At 48.7% G+C, this 23,799-nt stretch overlaps 9 protein-coding genes across 9 annotated transcripts; 2 read left to right on the forward strand and 7 right to left on the reverse strand.

Moving 5' to 3' along the window:
* Nucleotides 1–416: 416 nt before the first annotated feature.
* Nucleotides 417–2,453, forward strand: N7474_001740 (uncharacterized protein; the record flags this gene model as incomplete). The annotated part of the gene is made up of 2 exons (XM_057193155.1): nucleotides 417–892; nucleotides 950–2,453. 2 exons carry the CDS (start codon nucleotides 417–419, stop codon nucleotides 2,451–2,453), a joined length of 1,980 nt encoding a protein of 659 aa, XP_057058108.1.
* Nucleotides 2,454–3,392: 939 nt separating this feature from the next.
* Nucleotides 3,393–4,382, reverse strand: N7474_001741 (NADP-dependent oxidoreductase; the record flags this gene model as incomplete). Its single annotated transcript, XM_057193156.1, has 1 exon — nucleotides 3,393–4,382. One exon carries the CDS (start codon nucleotides 4,380–4,382, stop codon nucleotides 3,393–3,395), a length of 990 nt encoding a protein of 329 aa, XP_057058109.1.
* An 844-nt stretch (nucleotides 4,383–5,226) lies between these two features.
* Nucleotides 5,227–6,059, reverse strand: N7474_001742 (uncharacterized protein; the record flags this gene model as incomplete). The annotated part of the gene is made up of 2 exons (XM_057193157.1): nucleotides 5,227–5,432; nucleotides 5,504–6,059. The coding sequence occupies 2 exons, from the start codon at nucleotides 6,057–6,059 to the stop codon at nucleotides 5,227–5,229; spliced, it is 762 nt and encodes a 253-aa protein (XP_057058110.1).
* A 2,132-nt stretch (nucleotides 6,060–8,191) lies between these two features.
* N7474_001743 (Zn(II)2Cys6 transcription factor) lies at nucleotides 8,192–9,906 on the reverse strand (the record flags this gene model as incomplete). Its single annotated transcript, XM_057193158.1, has 3 exons — nucleotides 8,192–8,894; nucleotides 8,951–9,399; nucleotides 9,496–9,906. The coding sequence occupies 3 exons, from the start codon at nucleotides 9,904–9,906 to the stop codon at nucleotides 8,192–8,194; spliced, it is 1,563 nt and encodes a 520-aa protein (XP_057058111.1).
* Nucleotides 9,907–10,844: 938 nt separating this feature from the next.
* Nucleotides 10,845–11,629, reverse strand: N7474_001744 (uncharacterized protein; the record flags this gene model as incomplete). The annotated part of the gene is made up of 2 exons (XM_057193159.1): nucleotides 10,845–11,053; nucleotides 11,104–11,629. The coding sequence occupies 2 exons, from the start codon at nucleotides 11,627–11,629 to the stop codon at nucleotides 10,845–10,847; spliced, it is 735 nt and encodes a 244-aa protein (XP_057058112.1).
* A 2,229-nt stretch (nucleotides 11,630–13,858) lies between these two features.
* On the reverse strand, nucleotides 13,859–14,326 carry N7474_001745 (uncharacterized protein; the record flags this gene model as incomplete). Its single annotated transcript, XM_057193160.1, has 2 exons — nucleotides 13,859–14,203; nucleotides 14,267–14,326. 2 exons carry the CDS (start codon nucleotides 14,324–14,326, stop codon nucleotides 13,859–13,861), a joined length of 405 nt encoding a protein of 134 aa, XP_057058113.1.
* A 1,775-nt stretch (nucleotides 14,327–16,101) lies between these two features.
* N7474_001746 (uncharacterized protein) lies at nucleotides 16,102–16,995 on the reverse strand (the record flags this gene model as incomplete). Its single annotated transcript, XM_057193161.1, has 2 exons — nucleotides 16,102–16,242; nucleotides 16,300–16,995. The coding sequence occupies 2 exons, from the start codon at nucleotides 16,993–16,995 to the stop codon at nucleotides 16,102–16,104; spliced, it is 837 nt and encodes a 278-aa protein (XP_057058114.1).
* Nucleotides 16,996–17,838: 843 nt separating this feature from the next.
* Nucleotides 17,839–19,996, reverse strand: N7474_001747 (uncharacterized protein; the record flags this gene model as incomplete). The annotated part of the gene is made up of 3 exons (XM_057193162.1): nucleotides 17,839–19,506; nucleotides 19,557–19,876; nucleotides 19,927–19,996. The coding sequence occupies 3 exons, from the start codon at nucleotides 19,994–19,996 to the stop codon at nucleotides 17,839–17,841; spliced, it is 2,058 nt and encodes a 685-aa protein (XP_057058115.1).
* A 345-nt stretch (nucleotides 19,997–20,341) lies between these two features.
* Nucleotides 20,342–22,229, forward strand: gliA (MFS-type gliotoxin efflux transporter gliA; the record flags this gene model as incomplete). Its single annotated transcript, XM_057193163.1, has 5 exons — nucleotides 20,342–20,536; nucleotides 20,597–20,611; nucleotides 20,687–20,882; nucleotides 20,933–21,877; nucleotides 21,928–22,229. 5 exons carry the CDS (start codon nucleotides 20,342–20,344, stop codon nucleotides 22,227–22,229), a joined length of 1,653 nt encoding a protein of 550 aa, XP_057058116.1.
* Between the last annotated feature and the right edge of the window lie 1,570 nt (nucleotides 22,230–23,799).

The raw sequence follows: 23,799 nt of genomic DNA on the forward strand, positions 1-23,799 counted from the left end.
CCCGCGCTCGTCCCATGGCTTGACTGGGTGAATGATGCATCGTTTTCATGACTTGGTGGAGTGTCGCATTTCTGCTGCCGATCTAGCGTGGTTGGAGGAGGCACACGAATCACGACTTATGCTGATACCCTTGGAGGACTAGGTACCTAATTTGGGGTTGCGGGTGTTATTTGTTAGTCGCTTGTTGAATGTCATCAGTTAGTTATTAATGCATTGCATATTTCAACACATGTTCCTTGGCTCTGGAGTGGAGAAAAACGTGTCGGCTCGATCAATCCACGGCTGTGGCGCGATGACTAAGAGCAAAAACGGCCCCTTCGAGGTTGATGATAGTCGTTTTTAACTGTTGCTTTCCTTCCTTCCAGGTCGCTCGTTTGTGTATAGTTTATTCTTATTTTGATCCCGCGCAGAAAATAATGACCGCTGGCGAAGCCTCCGCCAGGTCCTCTGCCGAGAAACTGCGGCAAGAGTACCCGTTGCAGGACTTCCGGTACCGAGACGATGAGACGCGCGAGGCCGAGTCCGACAATGATCTCGAGCACGGGCCGTTACTGCCTACCGCTGGCCTAGATGGCACCGCAGAATCGGTCGCTGACGACAATGACAAGCAAAACGAACCGCGTAGATCGCGCCCAGGGCTCTGTCCCTGGCTGCGCGGTCCCACGCCACCCCACGTTCACCACATCCAGCCCTGGCTACCACAGTGGCAGGCCGCGCCAGCGCGGATGATTGACCAGTGGCTCCCGCGCAGAAATGCCAAAATTGCTTTGCTTCTCGGCGGATTGATCTTCTGGATTGTCGTGTTTTTCTCCAGCTTGAAATCCTCTGTGGCCGAGCAGGAGATTCCGGGGTACGGGCAGCCCGTCAAGCTGTCGTGTCACGATCGCCTGTGGTATGTTTGTTTTAGTTTCCGACTAAATTGACTTGAGCGTCGACTAATTCTCATCAGGTTCAATGCTACCAACTGCGGGCTGAATGGTGACCTCTGCCAACCCTTTGATCAGGAGGGTTTTGCCTTCCGCTGTCCTGCTGGCTGCTCCCAGGCCATCCTACTTGAGCCATACAACGTCGGCGAGCAGGAACTCAATTATCGACCTCTGGTGATCGGTGGCTCTGGCGAGTCCTCACGGAGTAGTGGCAACTACCGCGGCGACTCGTCGATTTGTGTATCGGCGCTGCACGGCGGACTGGTGGACGATGCGTCTGGGGGATGTGCCATTCTGCGCCGCACAGGCGCGCATAGCAATTTCCAGTCTGTGGAGCGCAACGGCATTGAAAGTATTGGGTTTCCTTCCAGTTTCCCCATGTCTTTCGTGCTCACTCGCGAGACCACCTCGTCCGGCTCAAGCGAGGCCACGATGGCCGAGTGCTCGGATATCAGGTGGTCACTGTTCACCTTCTCGGTGGTCCTAACCACAATTCTATCCCTAAGCGTGGTATCGGCGCCTGCATTCTTCACATCGATTTTCTTCATCGTCTGGTTTCAAGTCGCCATGTCGTCGGACCCGCCGTCGTCCCCAAACTATTACGAGCTGGTCTCTGCGGCCCTCGGCCGGTTCCTGCCCGGTGCATTCGTCGGCTTCGCACTGTACTACTTCTTCGTGCGGCACACGCTGCGTGACCTCGATGCGCACTGGGATAAAACCGTGCTGTGGCTAGGCGGGTGCTGGGTCGGTGCGCTAAACACGGACACCTTCGACCGCATCCCGATCTCGCGCCTGACGCCCCATGACCTCCAACAGCAACCCGGCGCAATTACCGCGCTGATTATCATCGTCTGCTCGCTTGTCGCCATCGCCATCGGCCAAGCAGTCGCATTCTGGCGCGAGGGACGCTTCCCGAAAATGTTCCGTCTCTATGTCCTTCTCATCGCGATCGTGCTCCTCCTCATCGCTGTCCCGCACATGAACCTGCGCATCCACCACTACATCCTATCTCTACTTCTCCTCCCGGGCACAACCTTACAAACACGACCAAGCCTCTTGTACCAAGGCATCCTAGTCGGTCTCTTCATCAACGGCATCGCCCGCTGGGGATTCGACTCCATCCTCCAAACACCCGGTGCTCTCCTCGACGGCGCGCGGCTGGGCACCACGCCACCTGACATCGGCTCGCCGATTCAACCATATGACGATAATAACACCATAATCTTCAATTTCCCGCTGCTGAATCCGCGCGTCAATGGCCTCAGCGTGCTAATCAACGACGTTGAGCGTTTCCATGCCCTTCGTCCGAAGGGGGACACTTCCGTTCCTGAATTCGAATGGACCCGCCAGCACGAGGGTGAGCCTGAGTTCTTCCGCTTCGGGTTTATCCGTATCAATGCTCTGGGCGGGGTTTGGTATGAGGATTTCTCGGATGCGGCTGTTTGGGATGTGGATGGGAGTTGGGTGCCGCCGTTGTCGAGGTTGAATGAGACAGTACCTGCTGCTAACGAGACACACCTCCGTTAAGTAGTGTCTCCTGCAACCAGATATTACGCCTACCTTCCAGGACTGTCTTTGTCTTTTTTGCATAGTGGTTCCTAAACCCTCGGTGCTTGTACAGATGGGGTTGCTGTCAATAGTTATAGAAGTCTTAGTTTATCATCCTATCATCACTCTGCAGCGTTAGAACAATACATGTCTGTCTATTGAGTCGTGTTTCATTTATCCAGGTTCCCAGTCATTGTCTCTATCGATGCTGCGGTCCTCATAGGTATCTACTTAACTACTAATCTAACCTCTTAGCTACATGGGCACAACGCAACCCCTGGCATGGTAAGCCCTTCGTCTGGTTTCCCCTCTTTTCCCTCCCTCTTCCTGCTCCCTCTGTCGAGCCGCACTCTGCTTTTCCTTCTTATCACAGCTTTTCATCTTCTCTTCCTTGACAGACTTCCACTCAATGAAAATCACCCCGGGAACGGTCAAGCAAATCAATGCCAGAGCCAGGTAATATACATCAACAATTGCATCACTATACGCACTCTTCACACCCTCAGCATACTTCTCCGGCACGACATGGAGGATCCCCAGCGCACCATCCTTCAAGACAACGTCCGGGTCTAGAGCCGGCACATCCCTAGACAGGCTCCGCGCCAGTCAACTGGTGAACATGTTCTGCGCGATCGACAACGCCAAAATGCCGCCGAGCACTTGCGTGAAGCTCCGCACCACCAGTCCCGTGGCCACTGCCAAGTCTGAAAAACGGTCTGGACCGCTGTGTAGGGCTCAGCCGTTGGAACGTCAGGCCAACACCAATGCCATACAGGATTTGATATGGGATCCATGCCGAATAACGGGCCACAGCACGTCAAGAAGAAAAGATGTGGGAGACATCTAGTCATGCGCTTGGCTTGACACTGTCCTGTATTATCTGACAAGGCAGTCATATTTTGTCCTCAACTAACTTCTTCACAAATTTAACACGACTTTCCCTGTCAGATGACCACCTTGCAACTTCTCGAAAGCCTTCATGTAATCTTCGAGTCTGTACTCACTATCCACGACTGCCCTGCATTCGCCCCTCTCGAGTAGCCCAGAGATCTCTCTCAATTGTGAACTATCCGCTTCCACGATGAAGAAAAGTCCATTAACTTCCTTTTCAACGCCAGGGTGGGGCTTTTTGGTATGCGGTGGTGTAACAATGCTGATGAGGAGACCACGTTCCTTGACGCACATCAATGCTTGCTCCAGACCGGCTTCGCCAACACCATCTATCACCACGTCAAACTTGTCACAACCCCTGCTGTCGACCCAGACCGACAGATCTTTATGTTTCCTGTAATCCACAGCCTCGTGAGCACCCAAAGACTTGACAAATTCGAGATTCGCTGGCCCGCACGTGCCAATAATTTCTCCAATACCCGCTAGTCGTGCCAGCTGGATCGCCCAAATCCCGACTCCTCCAGAAGCAGCAGTGATAAGAATCCGTTTGGTGGCATTTTTTGCTGTATCTCCTCCTGGTAATGCAAAACCGCCATGCACGAAAAGGGCTTGCCAAGCAGTTAAAGCCGATAGAGGGACGGTGGCGGCCTGGGACCAGGAGATATTCTTTGGCTTATGTCCAAGTTCGCGAGTTAACGCAAGGGAGTATTGGCGGGCATTCCCCTGACGGTCAAAAGATGTTCTGGCGTAAACCTCAGAGCCAACGGGAAAAGGAGATCCCGCTGGAGCGGATATAACAGATCCTGAAACCTCATAGCCAGGGATTGCAGGTGAACATGAAACAGGCTCAGGCCACCTCAGTTCTCCATTAGTCAAAGCAACCGCCTTAACAAGAACAAGGTGCTCCTCGGAGCTATTGGCCCCCGGAACGGGCAAGTCCTCTATACGAAGACAATAAGTATCAGTATCGTGGATTAGAGCAGGTGCTCTGGCCGGTGTTTCGATTTGGTGAGCCATGATGATTGGAAGACCAATTGTTTGATGACGTGGTATCTCTGGCAGGAACAGTACAAGAACCGCTCCGAACTTGATGGGGGAAACTGGTTGTTACTAAGCAAAGAATTCACTGATAGGTTATATAGCACTGAACTGGGTGGGAAATCCGTCTGAATTTATTCACGGGCTTGTCAAAATCAACCCTAAGTACCAGATCAATTGCCAAGTTCTGTCCCCACTTCATTTGTCATGATTTGTCATTATTCGTCACGACTTGTCATGATCTGCTGTGCTCTGTGGTGTTGTAGATCAATCTGAGATAGTATAGGCTAGTAATCCTCTCGGGAGGAGGCAACACGACGAGATCAAGCGGAACCAATCCCGAAAGACCAAAATACGAATTTGTCCTGTCTTCATTATCACTCGGCACATTCTGAGCTTGCGGGAAATATGCTATTAGTTTTGGTTGAGTACATGCGTTGGTCATCGTTCAAATCAAAGGAGGGTATCTGTTACTCCCCCTTGCTTAAAGTATTCATCATCATTCATGCCGGAAATTTCTGTCAAAAAGTGTCCTTTCCCTCTCTCTAAGAGTAGCGTTCTGTTTATAAAGCAAACCAATTGAACATGAGTTTTTAATGTTTTATATCAGCCATAGACAAAATTATTTGGAAGGAGAGCACAAAAGAATTTGAATCAAGAGCGGGGATATGTGTTCATTTTGTCTATGCTGCTAGGGTCATACTGAATTGCGAAGTCTCTCTAAACTTAGGGGCAACAGTTCATATATTACGGAATTCGATTAGAGAAGGAAATGGTAGGAAGTCCTATGAAAATATCTTTCCATAGTGAGATGTGCCTAGGCTTACTCGTATGGCGCCATAACTTTGTTTTCGAGCACCCTGGCAGGAGCCTCCTCCCCCAAGACAGTAGTATGGGACCATGGTTTCAACTCTGTCTCCTTGCGGAGAGTAGCAGCAAAGCAGCGGCTCCAGCCCTGTCGCGGAAAATGCCGGGAGATGTCTTCAATGGTCGATGGATGGACAAGTTCGGTATGAGCGCCGATGTTATCTAGTTCTCGTTAGTTTCTGGACGGGAAAAAAGGGGACCCAATACTCCAGCTCGGAATCGTGTCAACTTACCCAGGACAGTGGCCAGCTGCAGCAATTGCCCTACGGCCGTGATTTGTCCTTTATCACGAAAGTCTTGATGGCGAATAATAGCTTCAGCAACACTCTCTGCAAGTTCACGAGAAGCGGTCGCCTCTGGTGCAGATGTATTCGAGGTCTCTTGTAAGACACTCAACGCCAGCAAGCCGCCATGGAATTCGAAACTTAATTTTGTTTTGGTGATATTTTCTTCCGTAGAACCGATATCATGCAGCAGACACGTAAGGAAGTAGGTCTCGTCTGTGAATTCCCAAGAAGGAAACAGGTGCTTCTTTATCGCAAGCCCATAATGGTAAACACGAAGAGAATGGTTGTATGTGGGTACAGGGAGGTGGGATTGCGCGTATCTCTTGATGCGTTTCGAGAGCACTGTATCCGGGAAAGGGACCTCTGAAACCGGAATAAAGGGCGCAGCAGTCGATGTCGTAACTGAGAACAGTAAAGAAGATGCGGACGCAGGGACGGCGGTAAACCCATAAACTGACACATAGTCAGGGGTGATATCAGTCGCCTCATAAGCAGGAGTCATTTCGGTCGATTCAAATGTAGGAATAATCTCACTAGATTCAAATGGATGATGTTCAAGTCAGTCAAGATGATGACCGGCAACATTGAGGTTTTTAGACTTCTACACAGTGAGCATATTGAAACCAAACTGAGCTTGGCCTAGATTCCGATGCTGACAAATGTATATTTAATAGGGGCCGCAACATGATAATTCCGAGGGCATTATTTCCTAAGGGCTGTGGTGGCAACTCTTGGAGGAGGTCCTCACGTCCCGCTCAACCTTATTTAGACAGGCCCCACCGCAGACAACTGCCATTCTCGGACCAGCCATGTGATCACATAAGCACTATGTAACAGTTATTTAATTACACCCGGTTGAAGATTTACAACTACCCAAGTTACAGTAGAATTAGAGTTCGCCTATTGCGAATAACAGTGACCTGAAATCGACTAGCACATTTCGGATTTAAACTTTCTTGGAATCAATTTGTAAGAGTTGAGGGATATAGATGTAATCGATCTTGAGAAGGTTGAATTGTAACAAACCAAATAGACAAAGGTTTTATTCTTCCCCACCCTCCCTGGTAAATATTCAGACAGCATTCTGAGTTCCCTGGTTCGAACAAATGTGGTCGAGGCGTATACAGCTTCACATGATAGAAGAGCCCTCTTGTTGGGGGGGAAGCATCATCCCAAGCGCTGTATACCGCAGTTTCCGACTCGAGTTATGACAAATGATTACAGTGCCGGGCTAAGGTCACTGACGTACTTTCTAAGACAATCTAATTACGCACATAGTAATAACCACGGTGGCCAGAGGTCTGTGCGACCGACTTTATAAAAAGCGCCTGTTGCCCAGTTGGTCAAAAAATTCCTGCGATATTTCAGCCTCGCACGATTCGCATATGCTCAAACTAGCGGCGCACTGCAACTAGAGCTTTTACAGATTATCGTGGAATTAAGGATCTCTCCCTGCCTACAGGACACGCCATGTCGATTCAAAATAAAGCCGAGACGTCAAATCATCCAAATAAACTTTTACTTCTCGAGGTAGCTCGTCACTTCTTAGCTGAGGTTGAGAATCGTCCGTCAACCCCAGTTCAGGATATCACATTGCCAGATTTCAATTTACTAAACCAGCTTGTTGCAGGACGCCTGGCCGGGAACTTGAAAACTACCTGAATACACGATACGGCCCCGGAAATCATTATTATAATCGCTTTGCCTCGCTCATTCGACAAGGAATTGAGAATAATGAAGAATGGGTTGCAGTGGATGAGCTGGATGGGCCGCGATATCGACGCAGCAGGCTTTGTGGCCCCTCGGCCGAGACCCGGTTCCTTAGCATTACGACAGTTTATATGAACAGCCAAAAGGAATACTCGGGGCAATACCATCAGCACCCCTACGGCGAAATCAACTGTGTGATCCCGCTCGATTCCGGCGCTGAGTTAAAAGGGATGTCAGGTTGGCAACGGGCTGGGTGGACATCTCCTGGTCCTGGAACACATCACTATCCTGAGGTCAGGAATGGTGCATTGGTAGCGTTGTTCTTTCTTCCGGCAGGTAGGATTTCCTATGACGCTAGGCCGGACATGCCTCAGCCACATTGCGTTTGAACCACGTTTGAACCAGGGATCGAACAGTCCAGTTACCAGTTGCTAGAGCACGAAGCAGTTGGAATTGTTGCGACAGACAGCGCATGTTGATTAAGAATAGGTTGGATTTGATTGAAGAAAAGCCTCGAACTTATTTCAAGTTATTCAGTGAGGATCTGCCCTACCCGGAAAATCTTCATTAAAGCCCGACTATGGGTGTGATGCATAGGAGTACAAATCACCTAAGTCGAGTTTCCTCTCTTCAAAATATGTCTTAGACATTTGGACGAAACTCTATACTTAAAGATTCTTCTAGGAAGAAAGAGTTGAAGCATTAGCTGAGATTCGTGCACGTGCTGATGGCAACTTGATATGAAATGAGCTGCTACTTTTTCATTCATTGTATTAAATGGTATCGATGAGCTGCTCACTAACGCATCCTAATTTTCTCAAATACGGACGCCCTTATACAAGCAGTATAGCCAGATCGAGAATCTTGTCCATAATGGCTGCCACCAAAACTCAACGGAATGCTCAGCTCATCATCCAACGGAAGCTAAATGAGAAGCCAGACGCGATTTGAGGAACCGATACCAAATATCCAATTCGTCCAAATTCCGCGATCTTTTTGCAGCCAGTGGTCCTGAAGAATAATCGCGGCATTGATTACATTCACGCAGTGTGTTTCCAACCAGAACTTCTCTAAACATTCACTGAGAAATGCCCTCTGACTTCCTGAGCTGCACTCTAGGCCTGCGATAAAAATGGGCCAGAGGGCACATTTAAAGAAATCAAGAGCGCTGCGCAGAGAACCGAGAATACTAAGTAGATCGTCGACCAGATCAAAGTTCAAAGGAGGAGACTCTTGCATAAGGGTACGTAGCAATCGCTGACCATAAATGAGAGCACCGATTCTGTAAGCTTCCGACAAAGTGTATATGGCGTTTTCGCACGAAGGGCGGCCCTCCGGCTGTGAAAGGCTAAATGCCCAGTGACGTGAATCGAAACTTTGAATTAGTTCCAATGTTGAAGTGATATAGTCTCTGTGGGCCTGCACGGAGGCTGCTTCGATTGGCTCGGGTCTGCAGATGATGTCTCTTTCAGCGGATAGAAACCCAATTCCCCGAGCCAAAATCCCTGGACAACCAACAAATACTTGGTCCAGAGACTCCTCTGTCTTTTCGGGACGATTAAATAAATTACTCTTTGGACCCCAGCCTGATCCACGGCCCGAAAAGGTGGCCCCTAGAACCTCGATCCTTGAAACAAATTACCGGTGAGTTTTGGGTGCGAATTTTGGGCTAGAAGAGCTCACATATGAATTTGCTTTAAGATGTATTCCATTACCCCGGTCACTATTTTGTCGCTATTTGCTTTCTTTGTGTCTAAGAGGGCACGATTGGAGGCAATAAAGGTTTTCGCACCCTCCAAATGAGTCTCCCAGCTGTCGTTCCCGGATTCGTAGAGGTCAAGAATAATCAACAGAAAAATGCTGGCCAAGGTGATGCCGACATCAGACTGATCTGGATTCCGCAAAGAGAAAGATATCTCCTCTATGGCTTGGTGTTTGAACAGCAATGCGGTATGGTTTGCGTGGTGAAAGCCGGGAAATTTTCCGCCTGCCGGAGTGGAGAAAGCTTGAAAAGTATTCGCAAAGTGGCGAGCGGCGAGAGCGAGCATTGCTTTTTGCAGCGAGATATGTTGTAAACACAAAGGGATCAGCTGTCTGAATGGATTTTCCTGGCTGTCACGTATCATGAGTAGCTTGCAAATACGTTCATGATCTGATTAAGGCGTCAGTATCTTCTACTATTGTTTATTTCTTCCTCTCTTTCGTCTCAGAGATGACCCACAATAAACGATGTAACAGTGGCTGGTAGGATTCAGGTCTTTAAAAATCGGATCTTGCATCTCATTGGGCAGGCTTGTTTGGCCGTCTGTACGGCCTTTCATGTTAGCAACTGACGGGTTAAAGGATTTTGATGATGGCAGCCGTTTAATATCAAACAAATCGCAAGAACCGCAATAGCGAGAAATCTTACCAACGAATTTGAGGTGTTGAGGCTTAGTAGAGGTAGTCGCCGGCGACCCACCGAATGACCGGCCCTGCATCTTGCCGCGGATGGCTACACCTTGAACCCACCGGATTGGTCTTTTGTCGAGACAGTCCAACCCGGCATTCTGACACTTCAAACAAGGAATACCGCACTTATCGCACTGGACGCGGCGCCTGCGGCATGTCCAACATTCCTCGTGGGCGGCGTTTGCCATCCTGAATTGCTGTAAGGTGACAAAATCTATGACCAGGAATGAAGTAAGAGTCGGCGATTTCTCTCCTCCGAGTCACCAAAAGGCCCGTGTGAGGTGTCGGAATAGGTGGAAAACCGGAGCAGGGTATAGTAACTTCCAAGTTATGTCCGCCAAGATTCGTCATTCATGTACTGTACTGTACTTCGCTACGTTTCCGTTGGTTCAAGTTGCAATCCTACGCACAGGGATCCCAGGATTGACGCGGATTGATTGACGGAGGCCCACAAGCCCAAAAGGAACAAGCGGCTGGAATAGGAGAGAACTAGACGAACGGAAAATCCCGCTGCTGGCAGCCGTATCGGTACTAGGATGGCAGTGGTTGGACGGAAGTGGAATAGTGACACTATCCAGAAATCAATAAAAGTTGATGAGGTTCATTCATTAAGAAGATGGATGCTAAAACTAGGATATTCCGCCCGACTCACACCGCGATTAATAGGAGAGGCAGTGGCCAACATTTGTCATCCACAATTCTCGTTTCCTACAAAGTCGGATCCACGTGACGAGTAAAGCTGGGTTAAGCCAAGTACCAAAAAACTTGCCAGAAAAGCGGCCAACACATTTTGACGGTATTTTATCCTACTACATCGTTCCACTTGATAGTACTGTCTGTTTCGATACCACAATCCTCACTGAATCTCAAGATTGTCAAGCCAGTCCAAGAAAGATTCCTCCAGAATTACCCAAGGGAATAAAGGCACTCGTGCTAGCTAACTTTAACATCGACTTTTCTTTCTGAAGAAATCATGGCTTTTGGCGGTCTTCTGAATAAGAGAATTGGCCAAAGACAGCAATGCGTGACGGGAGACGAAGAGATACTTTGAAAAAGGTCTCTTAACCTGGTATTAAATTGAACACAAGGGAGGCAACAAAGATCAAAGCTCCAGCGCACCAATCATTTACTCATAAGGTGCCATTAAGCTGTTGCTAAGCACTTTTGTTGGGAAATCCTCCTCACCTAGGGTGGTCGTATGTGACCAAGGCTTCAGCTCATTCTCCCTTCGGATGGATGAAGAAAAGCAGCGACTCCAGTTCTTGCGTGGGAAGTGCCGAGAGACGTCTTCGATGGTTTGAGAATGTACGTGCTCACTGTACGCACCAGTATTGTCTGTTTCTCTTTAGTTTCGCACTTAGAAGCGTAGCTTGAGCCTTATTTACCGAAAATGGTGGCCAGCTGTAGCAATTGCCCGACGGCCGTGAGTTTGCCTCTGTCACATAGATCTTGGTGTCGAATGATAGCTTCAGCCACACTCTCGGCTTGGTCTCGGGGAGCAATATCCCCGAACGACGGGGTGGAAGCCTCTTGCAAAACTTCCAAAGCCAACAAACCCCCATAGAACTCGAAGCTCAATTTAGTTCTGGTTAAATTCTCCTCGGTAGTACCGACGTCATGCAGCACACAGGCAAGAAAATATGTCTCGTCCGTAAAACTCCAAAATGGAAACAGGTGCCGCTTTATCGCCAGACCGTAGTGATAAACGCGGAGGGAGTGATTGTAAGTGGGCTCCGGGAGATGTCTCTGGGCATATGCACTGATGCGGCGAGAGAGCCCTGTATCTGGAACAGGGGTCTCTGCGACCGATATAAAGGGGGCGGGAGATGTAGGCTTAGCAGCTGAAAGTACTTGGGCTGCCGATGCTGCCACCGGAGTAAGCCCGTATAGCGACTCAGAACCAGATGCCATCGATACTGTCAGAGAGTTGCTTGGATTCAAAACGAGGTCTTTTGGGGAATGTCTGAACTCTTATCTGTGCGAGGGTTCTTTGCTTTTTATAGAGTAAATCACTGGCCGGACCAGGCTCCTGACAAAAGCTCAAAACGACAAGAACCTGTCTTGTGACTTCCAAATTTTTATTTGAAACCCTATGTACTGGCTCGTCTGGCTTTATTTTCTTTCAACATCGTTTTTTCAACTTTCTTTTCTTACGTATTTTTCTATGCTTGTACGCATCGATGAGACCCACTCGAAGCAACTTCCCTTTTTGGCGACTAACGATCGTTCCAACGAACCTTATTTTCCCGATCTACAGACAGGCCTTCTCCGAAGACCCTCCCTACCAAGGTATGCTAAAGTGACTGGTGGGAAATCCTGACTTGTGGAATGGGCCGCGGATGGGTTGGAACTCGATCAGAGACTCTCTGACTTACTAATAATCACAACCCTCAAAAATTTCCGCAATTTATAATAGCCATTTGGATGAGAGCGGGGCCGGTGTTAGAAACATGCCGTTATACCCGAAGCCTCTAGTTTCCGGCCGAGGTACAGCGGTCGTGACCCATTACAAAAGAAGCTTGTAACCATGACGATGCTAAGATAAATCACTCGCGAATTTAGGAAATATTCGGATCAGCAGCCTCAGTATCTATAACCAATTCATAACGACTCGGAGCTATTACCATGAGAACCTTTTGTGAATTGAATGACTCGAATCTAATGCGTATACGAGAACGAACCAACGTACGACCTGACCGGAGATGTTAGGCCACCCTCGTGAGGCAGAAACCAAACCACATATAACGCTTACATGCGTCCACTATAGATCAGGCTAATTCTGTAGCAGAGTACGGTCTCTGTCAGATACAGTAGCAACAATGCATTTACCACGTCCGATATAACTTCTATTCATAAGAAGGTACGTTTCCGGTGCTTGCGCTAGAACACCCGCGTAGCGAGGTATTTCGACCCCCGTACTGCCCTTCGCATTTGTGAATAAAGCGCTCGCACCATCCCTACATAAACTGCGCTTCTATTATACTTTTTTTTTTTTTTTTGAAGTTAAACCTTGCAGAACTATAGATATAAACATCCCCATCCCATTCACACATTTTTAGTAACTGACGCGATAGCATGCCTTACTTAATTGCCTCATGCGGTCGAGGAGCCGGAGGAACTCTTCATTATGCGCATTGAAACTGGTGGCGGCCGCTCCTTATACCCGCTACTGTCGTAAGCTGAATGAAGTATACCCCTACTGCACCCGTGATGCCAGTGGTTAACGCGCGCTGATTCTCTTGCGCCCAGATCGTGCCTTGCCATCCTCTACCGTAGGCTCTGAGATCTAGGAAATAATGGTCCGTAAGCGGTTTGGGCGCTAAGTGGTAACGATGCAGCCTGGGCGAAAGTGAATGCGGTTGGTTTAAGTGCAACTGCGTCCTCTTTGACGGTGGTTTCCAGCCCATGTGACGTTACGGCCTATGCGTGGCATGCCGATGGAGAACCTTGGAGCCCAGTTTGAATTTGTTGCTGTCGGGAGTAATGGCCTCGCACACGATCCTAGTGAGATGGTTGCCGGGGTTGGGCGTCATCGTGGGCGAAAGTCTCGGGCCAAGTTACCATGTCATGAATGATGATGGTGGTGGCTTTGACAAGAACGAGAAGCTCTCTGGGCTTAAAAGGTCTTGGGATAGACACATCGTGATCCAGATATAGGACCGTGCATAGAGCAGGATTGGAGGGCGAATAAGGTGTAGACTTGAATGGAGGGTAACCGACGCGAATGGCTAGCATGGCGTCCGGTAATATTAATTGCGTTGCAACAGCGCATGCGATGAGAAATCGACGTGAGTGACGGTTACAATTTTGGATAATGCGTTCTTCCGCGCGGCAAGTTGCTGTTCATGCCTCCAATGCTTGCATTTGGCTATGGGTTTTGAAGTCGAGACTTTTCGCAGTCTTTCATTCCTTGGACGATATCCCGTGCTTACTTAGAGTCAGAATCAATTTATAAGCACTAGCTTATAAAAATAGTGTAGTGTAACACAGTATTCAAAGACAAGATTTGGGCCGGAAGGGCCGATGTAATTGACTGACCAAATGCAAGAGTAAGCTCCGCGGTCATTTTTCTTTCTCAATCGCATCACGACGGCTTTTCAAAACAGATGCGTAGTTCCCTCTGTATCCTGTTTTTTCCATCTATTCCTTAACGCTTTTCACTCTGGTTGGCAGAATTTCGTCCAACAGCTGATAATCTCTCTTCGTTAGATTATCTTTCCGGGTATTCCAAATCTCGGAATAATTCTCCCGCACGGTCATGAATGAACCGTTATCATAGCCGGCGGAGTAACCCAGTATGACATCTTGGTCCGGCCAAATGCCAAGCTGAAAGTATTCGGCCAAAGTGACATCTTTGTAGATTGCACTTGTGCCCGTCACTATAGTGAAGTCTGCCGCGAGGTTTTTCCACGCAATATCCTCTGTGCCGACATGTAATTCCAGACCGTTGTTCCTCGCGGGATTGTCAAGCATCCATCGGACATACTGTCCATAGTCCTCAAGTTATATTAATGGACACTTTCCATTTCCTAGAGGCGCTGCGAAGACCATCGTGGCGTGGTCGTTCGGGTCTGGCAAAGGTCGCATGAACTCAGAGATATCCTCCATGTATGGGCAAGATGTCAGAATAGACCACGCCTTCAGAAGGCAGAGTGCCGAGTACGCCACTTAGCTCCGATGTGGTCGTTCTTCGGTTTCAGCGCCTGTGCTATATAATCTACTGTTGGGTGTGTCATAATTCTGTATTAGGATTGGCGGCAATATAGACCGTGGGACTGTTTAGATAAGCCGTTTTGAATCAGTGGGTTTCTCGTTTAGCTTCCCTTTAAACATGTGCTTAGTTGTCTGACTTCCGAGGCGGCTAGGCAAGGGAGTGGTAGGAGATAGTACAATACTTACCGCCTCTTATTAAACAGAGTCCTACCGCAGCAATAGGGCCATTCTATTGTTATAGGTTAGCAAATCACAACCTTTAGCAGAAGTCTGTTCTAGTAAGAGTACGATGACTTCAACTTTCTATTCCTCCTGCTCCCCGTCATAGTACCCCAAAGCTCTAGGGGAAGTTTCCCTCATTGATATCCTCAGTACGTTCAAAGCAAGGCAAATGTCCGATCCGAGGAGATCAGGGTGGCTTATTTCCTCCAATTAGTAATAGCTAAAGTGACCTACGCAGGTCGACAAAGGATGTTGCCACGGCGTGGATTAGTCGCTGACTGCCGACTACGGGGCCAGGGTAGAGTATTTCTGTGATCTGTTGGCATGGCGTCGCTGAAAAGGAGGTTGCGTTCTATGCCTGTTCCGGCAGTGCAAAGGATAGAACGTAGAGATGAGGAACTGTCACCTCTCAGACAAGTTCAAGAAATCATGTCGATCACTGAGAAGTTCGGAGGATAATGCGGGAGTCGTTGTAGCGACGTGGGAAACCGTCGTCGCCTTGATCTGGACTTCTAGGAACATTAGCAGGCAGCAGAGCGGTTACCCTCGGAGCAGGCAAAGGGCCAGGAGCACGATGAGAAATTGAAGGGGCTTGTTGGAGGACTGGGGTGAGTGGTCTTGTTGCTCAGTGATCAGGGAGCCGATCGCAACCCGAAGGGGCAGCTTGGGCCCTTACCGTAACCAATACTACAATACAATGCCGTACCTAAGTAAAATCGCTAGAGGTAGGTTCAGTTTCAAAATCACGAAAAGCAGGTGAATACAAATAGTCAATGGCGGGCTACTCGTTTTCTAGATAGACCGAGAACCAAAGGCCGACATGAAACTATTAGTCTACATTGAGCATAGTTAAGTATTCGTGATGGCATTCTGGTTTTAAAATAGATCCCATCGTACTACAGGACCCACTTTTTCCGCCCATAGTGCCAACTAAGACCCTAATGCCATCGGGGGTCCGATGGCGCAGCTACTAAGGTATAAGTGTTTCACGGACTCGATGATCTGCGCGGTGAGGCCGAGGCAGCGACGACGGCTGTGGGGCAGGCAGAGTGAAGGGATTTGGATCTGAGCGATTGAGTTTGGAGTTGTCTAGACGTGTATATAGAAAGATACCCATAATCAAGAACAATAATGAACCATATTGTATCACCTGCGGTTTTTTTAAAATATAATTTCGGACCTGTAGTTTCACGATCCTGCGTAAGAGTCTTCATATAGTAGTGGATAGTACGAACTCATTGCCCTTGCTTTCTTCGCACAGACTACTATAATTTAGCCGACACAAACGTACAATCACAGAGGTTGAAAACGAAATAGTAAAATCCGAACTAATGAGCAAAATATCAAAATCTCTGACGACCCTCAACATTGAACATCAAGATTGCCTTTCATCTCGCGGACACCCTCGTCGTAACCCTAAGTGCTAGTCCTGACACTGGTAGTCTGTTTTATTGCGCAAATGTCTGGTTTATCCATGATGCCATTGCTTGGAATTGCTCCCCGGGTGGAAATTTCCAGAGAAAGTCCGTGATCGGCTCGACGTGGAACTCTCGAGGAACGAGGCTAATGCTCACCTCGGAATATTCAGCCTATTATTAAGGCAAAAGGTTAGACAACACAGGGAAGATAACAAAGGGTGACTATACCTTGAGCTTCTTTGCAAAAGATACGATTGAATCCAAAAGCACTTCGTCCCCTCCCACTCCAAGAAAGATCCTCGCAACAGGAAGGTCCTTCCACCAGCCCGTTGGCGCCAGCGTAGGGTGACTATACTCATCTGATGTAAAATCGCCCATCACTGCTTGCGCCCAGAGGCCAAGGGATTTTGCTGATACGACATCCCGAGCTGCATTCTCTTTGTAGCTCTCGAAATGAGTCCGGAAGTCAATCCAGGGAGACAGCAGCATAGCGCCACCGAGGTTTTCACTGAGCGACAAGGCGGCCACGCTACCTTCAAGTTTAGGATGAGCGAGATGCGACAAAACCGCTAGAGCAAGATGGGCGCCCGAAGAATCGCCTTGGAGTACGATGTCGGATGGTCGTTTCCCCAACGTCTCGATGGCATATCGTAGAAGGGAAACAGCCTGCTCTAATTGGCGGGGCCATTGAGCACCTGGAGCCAGATCATAGATAAGAAAGAGCACGCCTATATCTTTGCCGTGGTCCTTGAGGTCGGCGAAGAGGGCCTCAACGTGGCTAAAGTGGTTTGGTAGCGCGGGGATGCAGTAGCCACCGCCAGGAATATAGATGATGAGTTTATCAGCCTCTGGGTTACCTAGCCAGAATGCTTGGGTGCCATCTAGAAGCTTCAGAATGTTGGGTATGCCATTGTGTTGTTGCATGTGGTCTTCGTAAGATTTTAGAACAGAGTCTGCTGGAAGGACATATCTGCAGGTAGACTGGTCATTGTTTGCATCTTAAACTGAGACAAAATTTGCCTAAAAGCAGAATGGAACTCACTGGATCTGCTCTATAGAAAGATTGTCGAAGAGTGTGCGCACCGAAGAGATCGCTACATGTTTGAAAGCTGTGGCACCTCCCTCCTGGCCTCTCAAAGGCGCGGTGACAGTAGACCAAACCCCAGAGCCAACTAGATGGAAAAGAAGTCTTCATGAGGAAATGTGTTCGTTCGCGTGTTAAATTTTTGAATGATTGACGACCTACGGGACCTGGCCACTGCATACCCTAGTCCCAACCACATGCCCGCCATGGGAGCGATTGCTTGTCGGCTAGCGTCAAAGAAGAGTCAGACCAATCTTCATCTACTTGGAAGAATCAGGGGGGAAAAATGAAAATGAAGAAAATTGTCCAAAAAAGTGTAATAGGGGGGAGGGGCCTGTTTTACGTCGTAAAATATCCGAACGTTCGGCGGAAGCGGTAGGTTGGGGCTAATTTAAATGCCCTGCCCATCCCTACCTTAACCTCTAACTTAGTCCGAATTATTGCAGATTCGAACGTGCTCAGTCAGTAGTGTGCCAGCCAACGTCTGAGCGCATGGGGGCCAGTACATATACAAGGAATTTAGTCTCGGCCATATCTCGCCGGCTTCCAGATTGGGGATGTGCCGAGCGCTATAATTCTGGGGCCATTAATGGCATCCTATGTAACAGGTAGCGCACGCAATGGCGAAAGACCAGGAGTTGGTAACCCTAGAAATGGACGCCACTTGACGTGCAAATCTTCTTTTAAAGTCCCAGATCCCAGTTATCACCAAGGTCGGCCACGAAGGAAGGCTGCATTATTAAATCAGGATGAAGCGTCCAAATCTCCGCAGCAGGCTCAAAGTCAAGGCTTGTCTCTGTCAAAGGGACTGATAACCCCGACTCCATTTGTGCAGAGTTATGTTCCATCAAATTCGCCTTTGACGCTGATGGTCCGTTTGTCCCAGGTCCACCATTGCCCGGCGCCGGTGGTAGGCCATGATCAGAAATATCTTGCTGTGAAGAACTGGCTCGAGTCCTACGGTCAAGGACAATAGTGCCAAAGTAAGGAATATCAACCTTGATGTGGCTGGGTTGTTCTCCATTAGATTGACCTTCGGGAGAGACAGGCTGTATTGGATTCTTCCCCGTCGCGACTCGTTTCAGTGTCTGTAAAACACTGAGACCGCGAGTTGCAACTTTATCAGGAGTGCTTCCTTTTGTCAATTCTTCCAGAATCTGTATGACTCGTCCAACAGCCTCAAGGTCGTCTGGGGACTGATTTGTTCGACCATTTGGTCCCAGTACACTTATCATAAGCGTTACTGCAGCAGTGAAAGCCTGGAAATCGAGGGATTTGCAGCAGAAGCTGTCTGCAGTGAGGCGTCGGATTGCGGTGTAGCTGGTGATCATGTGTCTGGAGGCTTGAAGACAGCTCTGTCGACTATAGTCATAACGGCCCTGGCTGCCTGTCTCCAAGAGAAAAGGCAGGTGTAGCCACGCCATAAGCTGGTAGTACCATAGCTGGGTCATGAGTTTGGCATAGTATTGGGCTCTTTCCGCAGATTTGCCAGCGGTGGAAAGTGTATATTCTTCTACCATTGGAGGATCGATCGTCCCTAGCTTTGAATCGATGGTCTGGGTCATTCGCACCATGATTGGGGTGACGGTTGGAAAGTTCTGATTTCGCTCGATTATTGACCCGGCCACTCGGCAAAGAAGGTCCATGGAAGATGAATTCGGCACATCACTTAGGTTATCTTCTTGCCGCTCCAATGCCGCATCGCCAATGCCATGGTACATTCCGAGCATGAGCGAAAGATATCGGTCTGCATAGATGATGTGCTTCCAGATACTCCTGGCGCGATGCAGAGATTCGCTATTCTCTGAACCGGCTAGCAACGGACGATGGAGCCCGATGATCTGAGCGACATCTAGAGCACGGCGATAGGATAGCCATGCACTCCTTAGCTTCCCATCATTATTGTAAAAGATTCCCTGAAGAACCAAACACTCAAGCCCGTTGATGTTACTAACCATGGCTTCGTCGGAGCAGACAGATGTAACAACTAAGTTGATGTACTGCTCGATGAGCTTGGTTGGATGGCAGGGAAGTTCCAAAAAGCTCGTGTCATAGTTAGGTGGAAGTTGTTGCAGACTAATCGCGGTCCACATGAGAGTGGTAGCAATCACAACCGGGTGGCTATTTGAAAGGTCCGCCACTGGGATAGAAAGCAATGACGTTTCGTAGTCTTGGAAGCACTGCGCGCGGACTAGCCACCAGCAACTGCTGGTTTCTGCTAGCTTTTCCAATGTGTCTTGGGAAGGCAATGCTACGAAAAGGGTGCGGCTCAGTCTTTTCCAGTCCCGGTTTGCCGCCCAATACAAGGATATGTTAGGCACTGTCGTTACATCTTGTCGTCGAAAACCTAGCTATACGATATTCAGCTCAGTGAATTGTATAGAAAGTACATAGATCGTACCACCTCATTGTCAAAAAGAGATAAGACTGGGGCATTTTCATGAGCAGGAGTTGCAGCCGTCGGACTTGAAACAGGGCCATTATTGTCACCCGCGGCTCGGGGAAACGACTGATCGGTATCGCCATCGTAACGCTGCATAAATCTCTCCAAGAGCGATTCCACTCGAGCCAATCGGTCATTCAAAGATGCACGATCTGATTCGCGGGGATTTTCAGGTTTTGGCAAATCCTGGGTGCGACAGAGCAAACCCCGAACCAGACACTCTCTGCAGCTACGGTCACCATCAGAAGCAAAATGACAGCGCACCTTGCGGTGTTTACCTGGATTGAGGTAAGCTGAGTGTCTGGTTAAATGCCTAATTTTCACATACATTCCCAGCAACTGCGGGTCCCCTTGCGGATCTTCTTTCGCGGAGGCTGCTGATCCTCGGATAAAGGCATGATGATGATAGCGTGGCTGCAGTTACATGGATTCATACCACAATAAGACAGGTACTGAAGAGGCTCAAGCTCTCGTGTCTATGGATGGTCGTTCCGGCTATTTGGCGGAAGAGAGGTGCTGGGGTTGAGACTGTGGGCCCCAAATCGCTTGTGGGCGGACCTCAAAGGCTGTTGCTCCGTCCGCCGGCTCGGCGGAAGAAGAAAGCGATCTGCATCAGCAACCAAAAAAAAAGAAAAAGAAAGAAAGAAACCCAGTTCTCCTTTCTAGATATTTGTGAACAGCCTATTCCATGAATTTCCAATCTCGAGGTACTGAGAGCAGCAAGTCTAATAACATTGGGGCACATGGCGCCGTCAGCTGCAATATCCACAACCTCCACCATTCTAGACGAGTCTGATGAACAAAAAGTTCCAGAGATAGCCAAGGGGCAAATTGAGATGTCCGAGGAAAAGGAGGACCCGGCGTCGCCTGCAGACACAGGCTCGGACGGAGTCACACTACTCATGACGGTCGTGGCTTTGGCGCTAAGCATGTTCCTCGTAAAGATACCCCGAATTCTTCATTGTTTTCGGCTGCTAACTTGTCGTTGTACTCAACAGGTTTCGCTTGACATGGTAATTCTTCGATCCTGCTATGCAGCCATGTTTTACTAAATCAATAGCAATCCTGACAATTGATTCCTCACTTAGACCATCGTCGCAACGGCTGTCCCGAGTATTACAAGTGATTTCGGTGGCATCGAGCTTGTGGGCTGGTACGGATCGGCATTTTTTATCACTCTGGGAGGATTCCAAGCTACCTGGGGCAAGACATACAAATACTTTCCGCTCAAGCTTTCATTTCTCTTCTCGATCATTCTCTTCGAGCTCGGGAGCTTGGTTTGTGGTGAGTGCATTCTATACAAACAAGACGCGAATCCCTAATGGTTTGTATAGGAGTCGCACCCAGTAGTTTGGCATTAATTGTCGGACGAGCGATCACAGGCATTGGAGGCGCCGGTATTTCCTCTGGTGCATTCACCATCATTGCTTTATCTGCACCTCCAAAACAACGACCAGTGTACATTGGGATTCTGGGAGCCTCCTATGGAGTCGCGGCTGCTATCGGCCCTCTAATAGGCGGCGCTTTCACTAGCAACGTTACATGGCGATGGTGCTTCTACATCAACCTTCCCATCGGTGGGGTTGCCGGAGTGATCATTCTCTTCTTCTACCGACCCCCTTCCCCATCGCATTTCCTTCAGGAGCCTTTGCGAGAGAAGCTTCTACAATTGGACCTTCCTGGCACTGCACTTCTTATCGGTGCCATGATTTGTTATGTTTTTGCTCTTCAGTGGGGAGGAATCACACGTCCCTGGAGTGACTCCGCTGTGGTAGGGACTTTGGTAGGGTTTGGGGTCCTATTAGTCACCTATGCTGTCGTGCAGTGGGTGCAAAAGGAACGTGCAGCAATGGTCGGTCGCCTTTTCAAACGGAACGTGGTGATCTCAATGATCTATATTGATTTACTAGCGGGGACGTTCTTTTTGCTAGTCTACTATCTGCCTATTTATTTCCAGGTTGTGTCCGGTGTCTCCGCAGCTGAAAGCGGTATCCGGAACCTGCCGTTGATTCTGGCGCAGAGTGTGGCCACTGTTGCGTCAGGGCTTGCCCTGAGTAAGGTGGCATATCCTCAACCTTTCCTTCTAGCTGGGGCAGCGCTCACGGCCATTGGATCCGGTTTGTTATACACACTGAACATCAATTCCGGTGCCAGCAAATGGATCGGATATCAAATATTAGCCGGCATCGGTATTGGATGGTGTTTCCAGGTGCCGGTTGTGACTGCGCAGTCTGCAGTACCCCCAGAAGACTTGCCTTCTACAACAGCCATGGTTTTAAGTAAGTGCAATTCCATCGATTTTTCCAAATGCATGATTGACTCATTGAAGCTGTTCAAACCATGGGAGGCTCGGTTTTCGTATCTGCTGGCCAGTCTGTCCTCGATAACGTACTTCTAAAAATGCTACGCAAATCTCCCGGCATTGTCGCCACAAAAGTGGTCATGACTGGTGCGACTGATTTGCGCAAAACCTTTGATTTGACACAGATACCGGCTATCCTAGGAGCGTACATGAAGGGCATTCAGGCAGCCTTTCTAATTGCAATTGTCGCATCTAGTCTGGCCACCGTGGTTAGTCTGGGGAGTCGATGGAGAAAACTTGCTAGTGCTAGTGCAACAGCAGCTGCATAATCGACTCAACCAATAACTATGAAGATGTCCATTCATCAGACCAGCCCATACGACCATGGGGCGTGGATGCCAGAAAACGCGTAGGGAAAACAAGCAATATGATTCCCTCTTTTATCAGGAAATAGGTAGAATGTAACTCTAAATATAGAGTGGATAGGCTTATCGATAACCTCCACCTCACCAACTTCCTTCCTTGCCATCCACCAGTTGACCCTTCATCATCACCATCATGTCTGATTTCGAACGGAAAGGTATATGAAGAATAATAACGACTGTATGCGGCCGATGTCGAGTGGTTCTATGTGGCCGGATAGATCGGAGAACGGAACGTTGTGTCGATATCGACCCTTGAATTATTGTGGTTGCATACCGAACGGGAGCTATCGGACGGATGGTGGACCCACCCGCGGGCCCTCCCGAGCTCCTTGCCACCACGAACACGTCGAGAACAGCAGCGTAGTCCTAATATAATCTAGGAGTGTAGAAATCGAACTCAGGGGTGTACTTTTCCAACGTCTCTAAAACAATAATAGTTGACGACAATAACGTGCGTTATGAGCGAGCGAAACGACAAGTTGCAAATACGCCATCACCTATGTCCACAAAATTAATTCCAGTTGTCCAAGGAGACTACGACTCATCTCTTACCGTCTACTTGTTGAACGAGTGTCCTTATATATCCCTCCGCAGATTACCATGTCGAATATTATCTCGTGGTATTTGTCCCTCGCAGTTGATACGGGTACTTTGTAACATTCTATGACGTGCCACCGGCCCTGTTTGGGTCCACGTCTGTTTAGGACTCGCCGAGGGGTTTGATTGGCGTTTGTTTTCCATTTCCGGTCCACTTAGAGAAAAAGTAGCCCCAGAAAACTCGCCATTCCCATTAACATGGGCAAGTAAGGAGATGGGATAGAAGCAGCATCTAGATATTTCTGTCAGAGATATAATTTCCAAGTCTCACACGCAAATAATGACTTACTATCGAGGCACACTTGGCCCCATACGTCCACAGCGTCGTAGAGCTTCCATATCCCAGCCCGCGAACCATTATTCAGACCCTCTTTCCTCATCTTCTGGCAATTTTCATCATTAACGCACGAGGTATTGGACGATCCAATAGCCAACGAATAATTCCTATAGCTCGAAAATGTACACAAACAATGTATATCGGAGCTGCTAGTGCTTACAAAAGCATCTTGGCCACACTCACTCGCCAAGTATTTTTCGTAGACTCCAAGAAGACATGGCTGGAGACACGAGGGGCAGCTTTGCACGTATTCGCTATAGGATTTGGGGAAGTGGGCGACGGCACATGTGGCGGCAATACTAAGGATTATCAGAGAGAGACCCGTTTTCATGTTGGATATGTGTGCGTGAAGGCGAGAGAGGAGAGCGAGGGAAAGTGAGAAAGAAGATGATCCTATGTACCCCGCACGGATACAAGATCAGTGATCATGTGGAAAGAACGGGGCTCGCCCCATTGTTTCTGGGGCGGATGAGTCCCTCGAAAACATAGGGCAGTGATTTGCAAGGGTCAGCGCGCGAAACAGGGATGAAACACTCGTCA

The sequence above is a fragment of the Penicillium riverlandense genome, assembly GCF_028828495.1.
Source record: "Penicillium riverlandense strain IBT 135883 chromosome Unknown utg000001l_segment0_segment0, whole genome shotgun sequence".
NCBI lineage: Eukaryota > Fungi > Ascomycota > Eurotiomycetes > Eurotiales > Aspergillaceae > Penicillium > Penicillium riverlandense.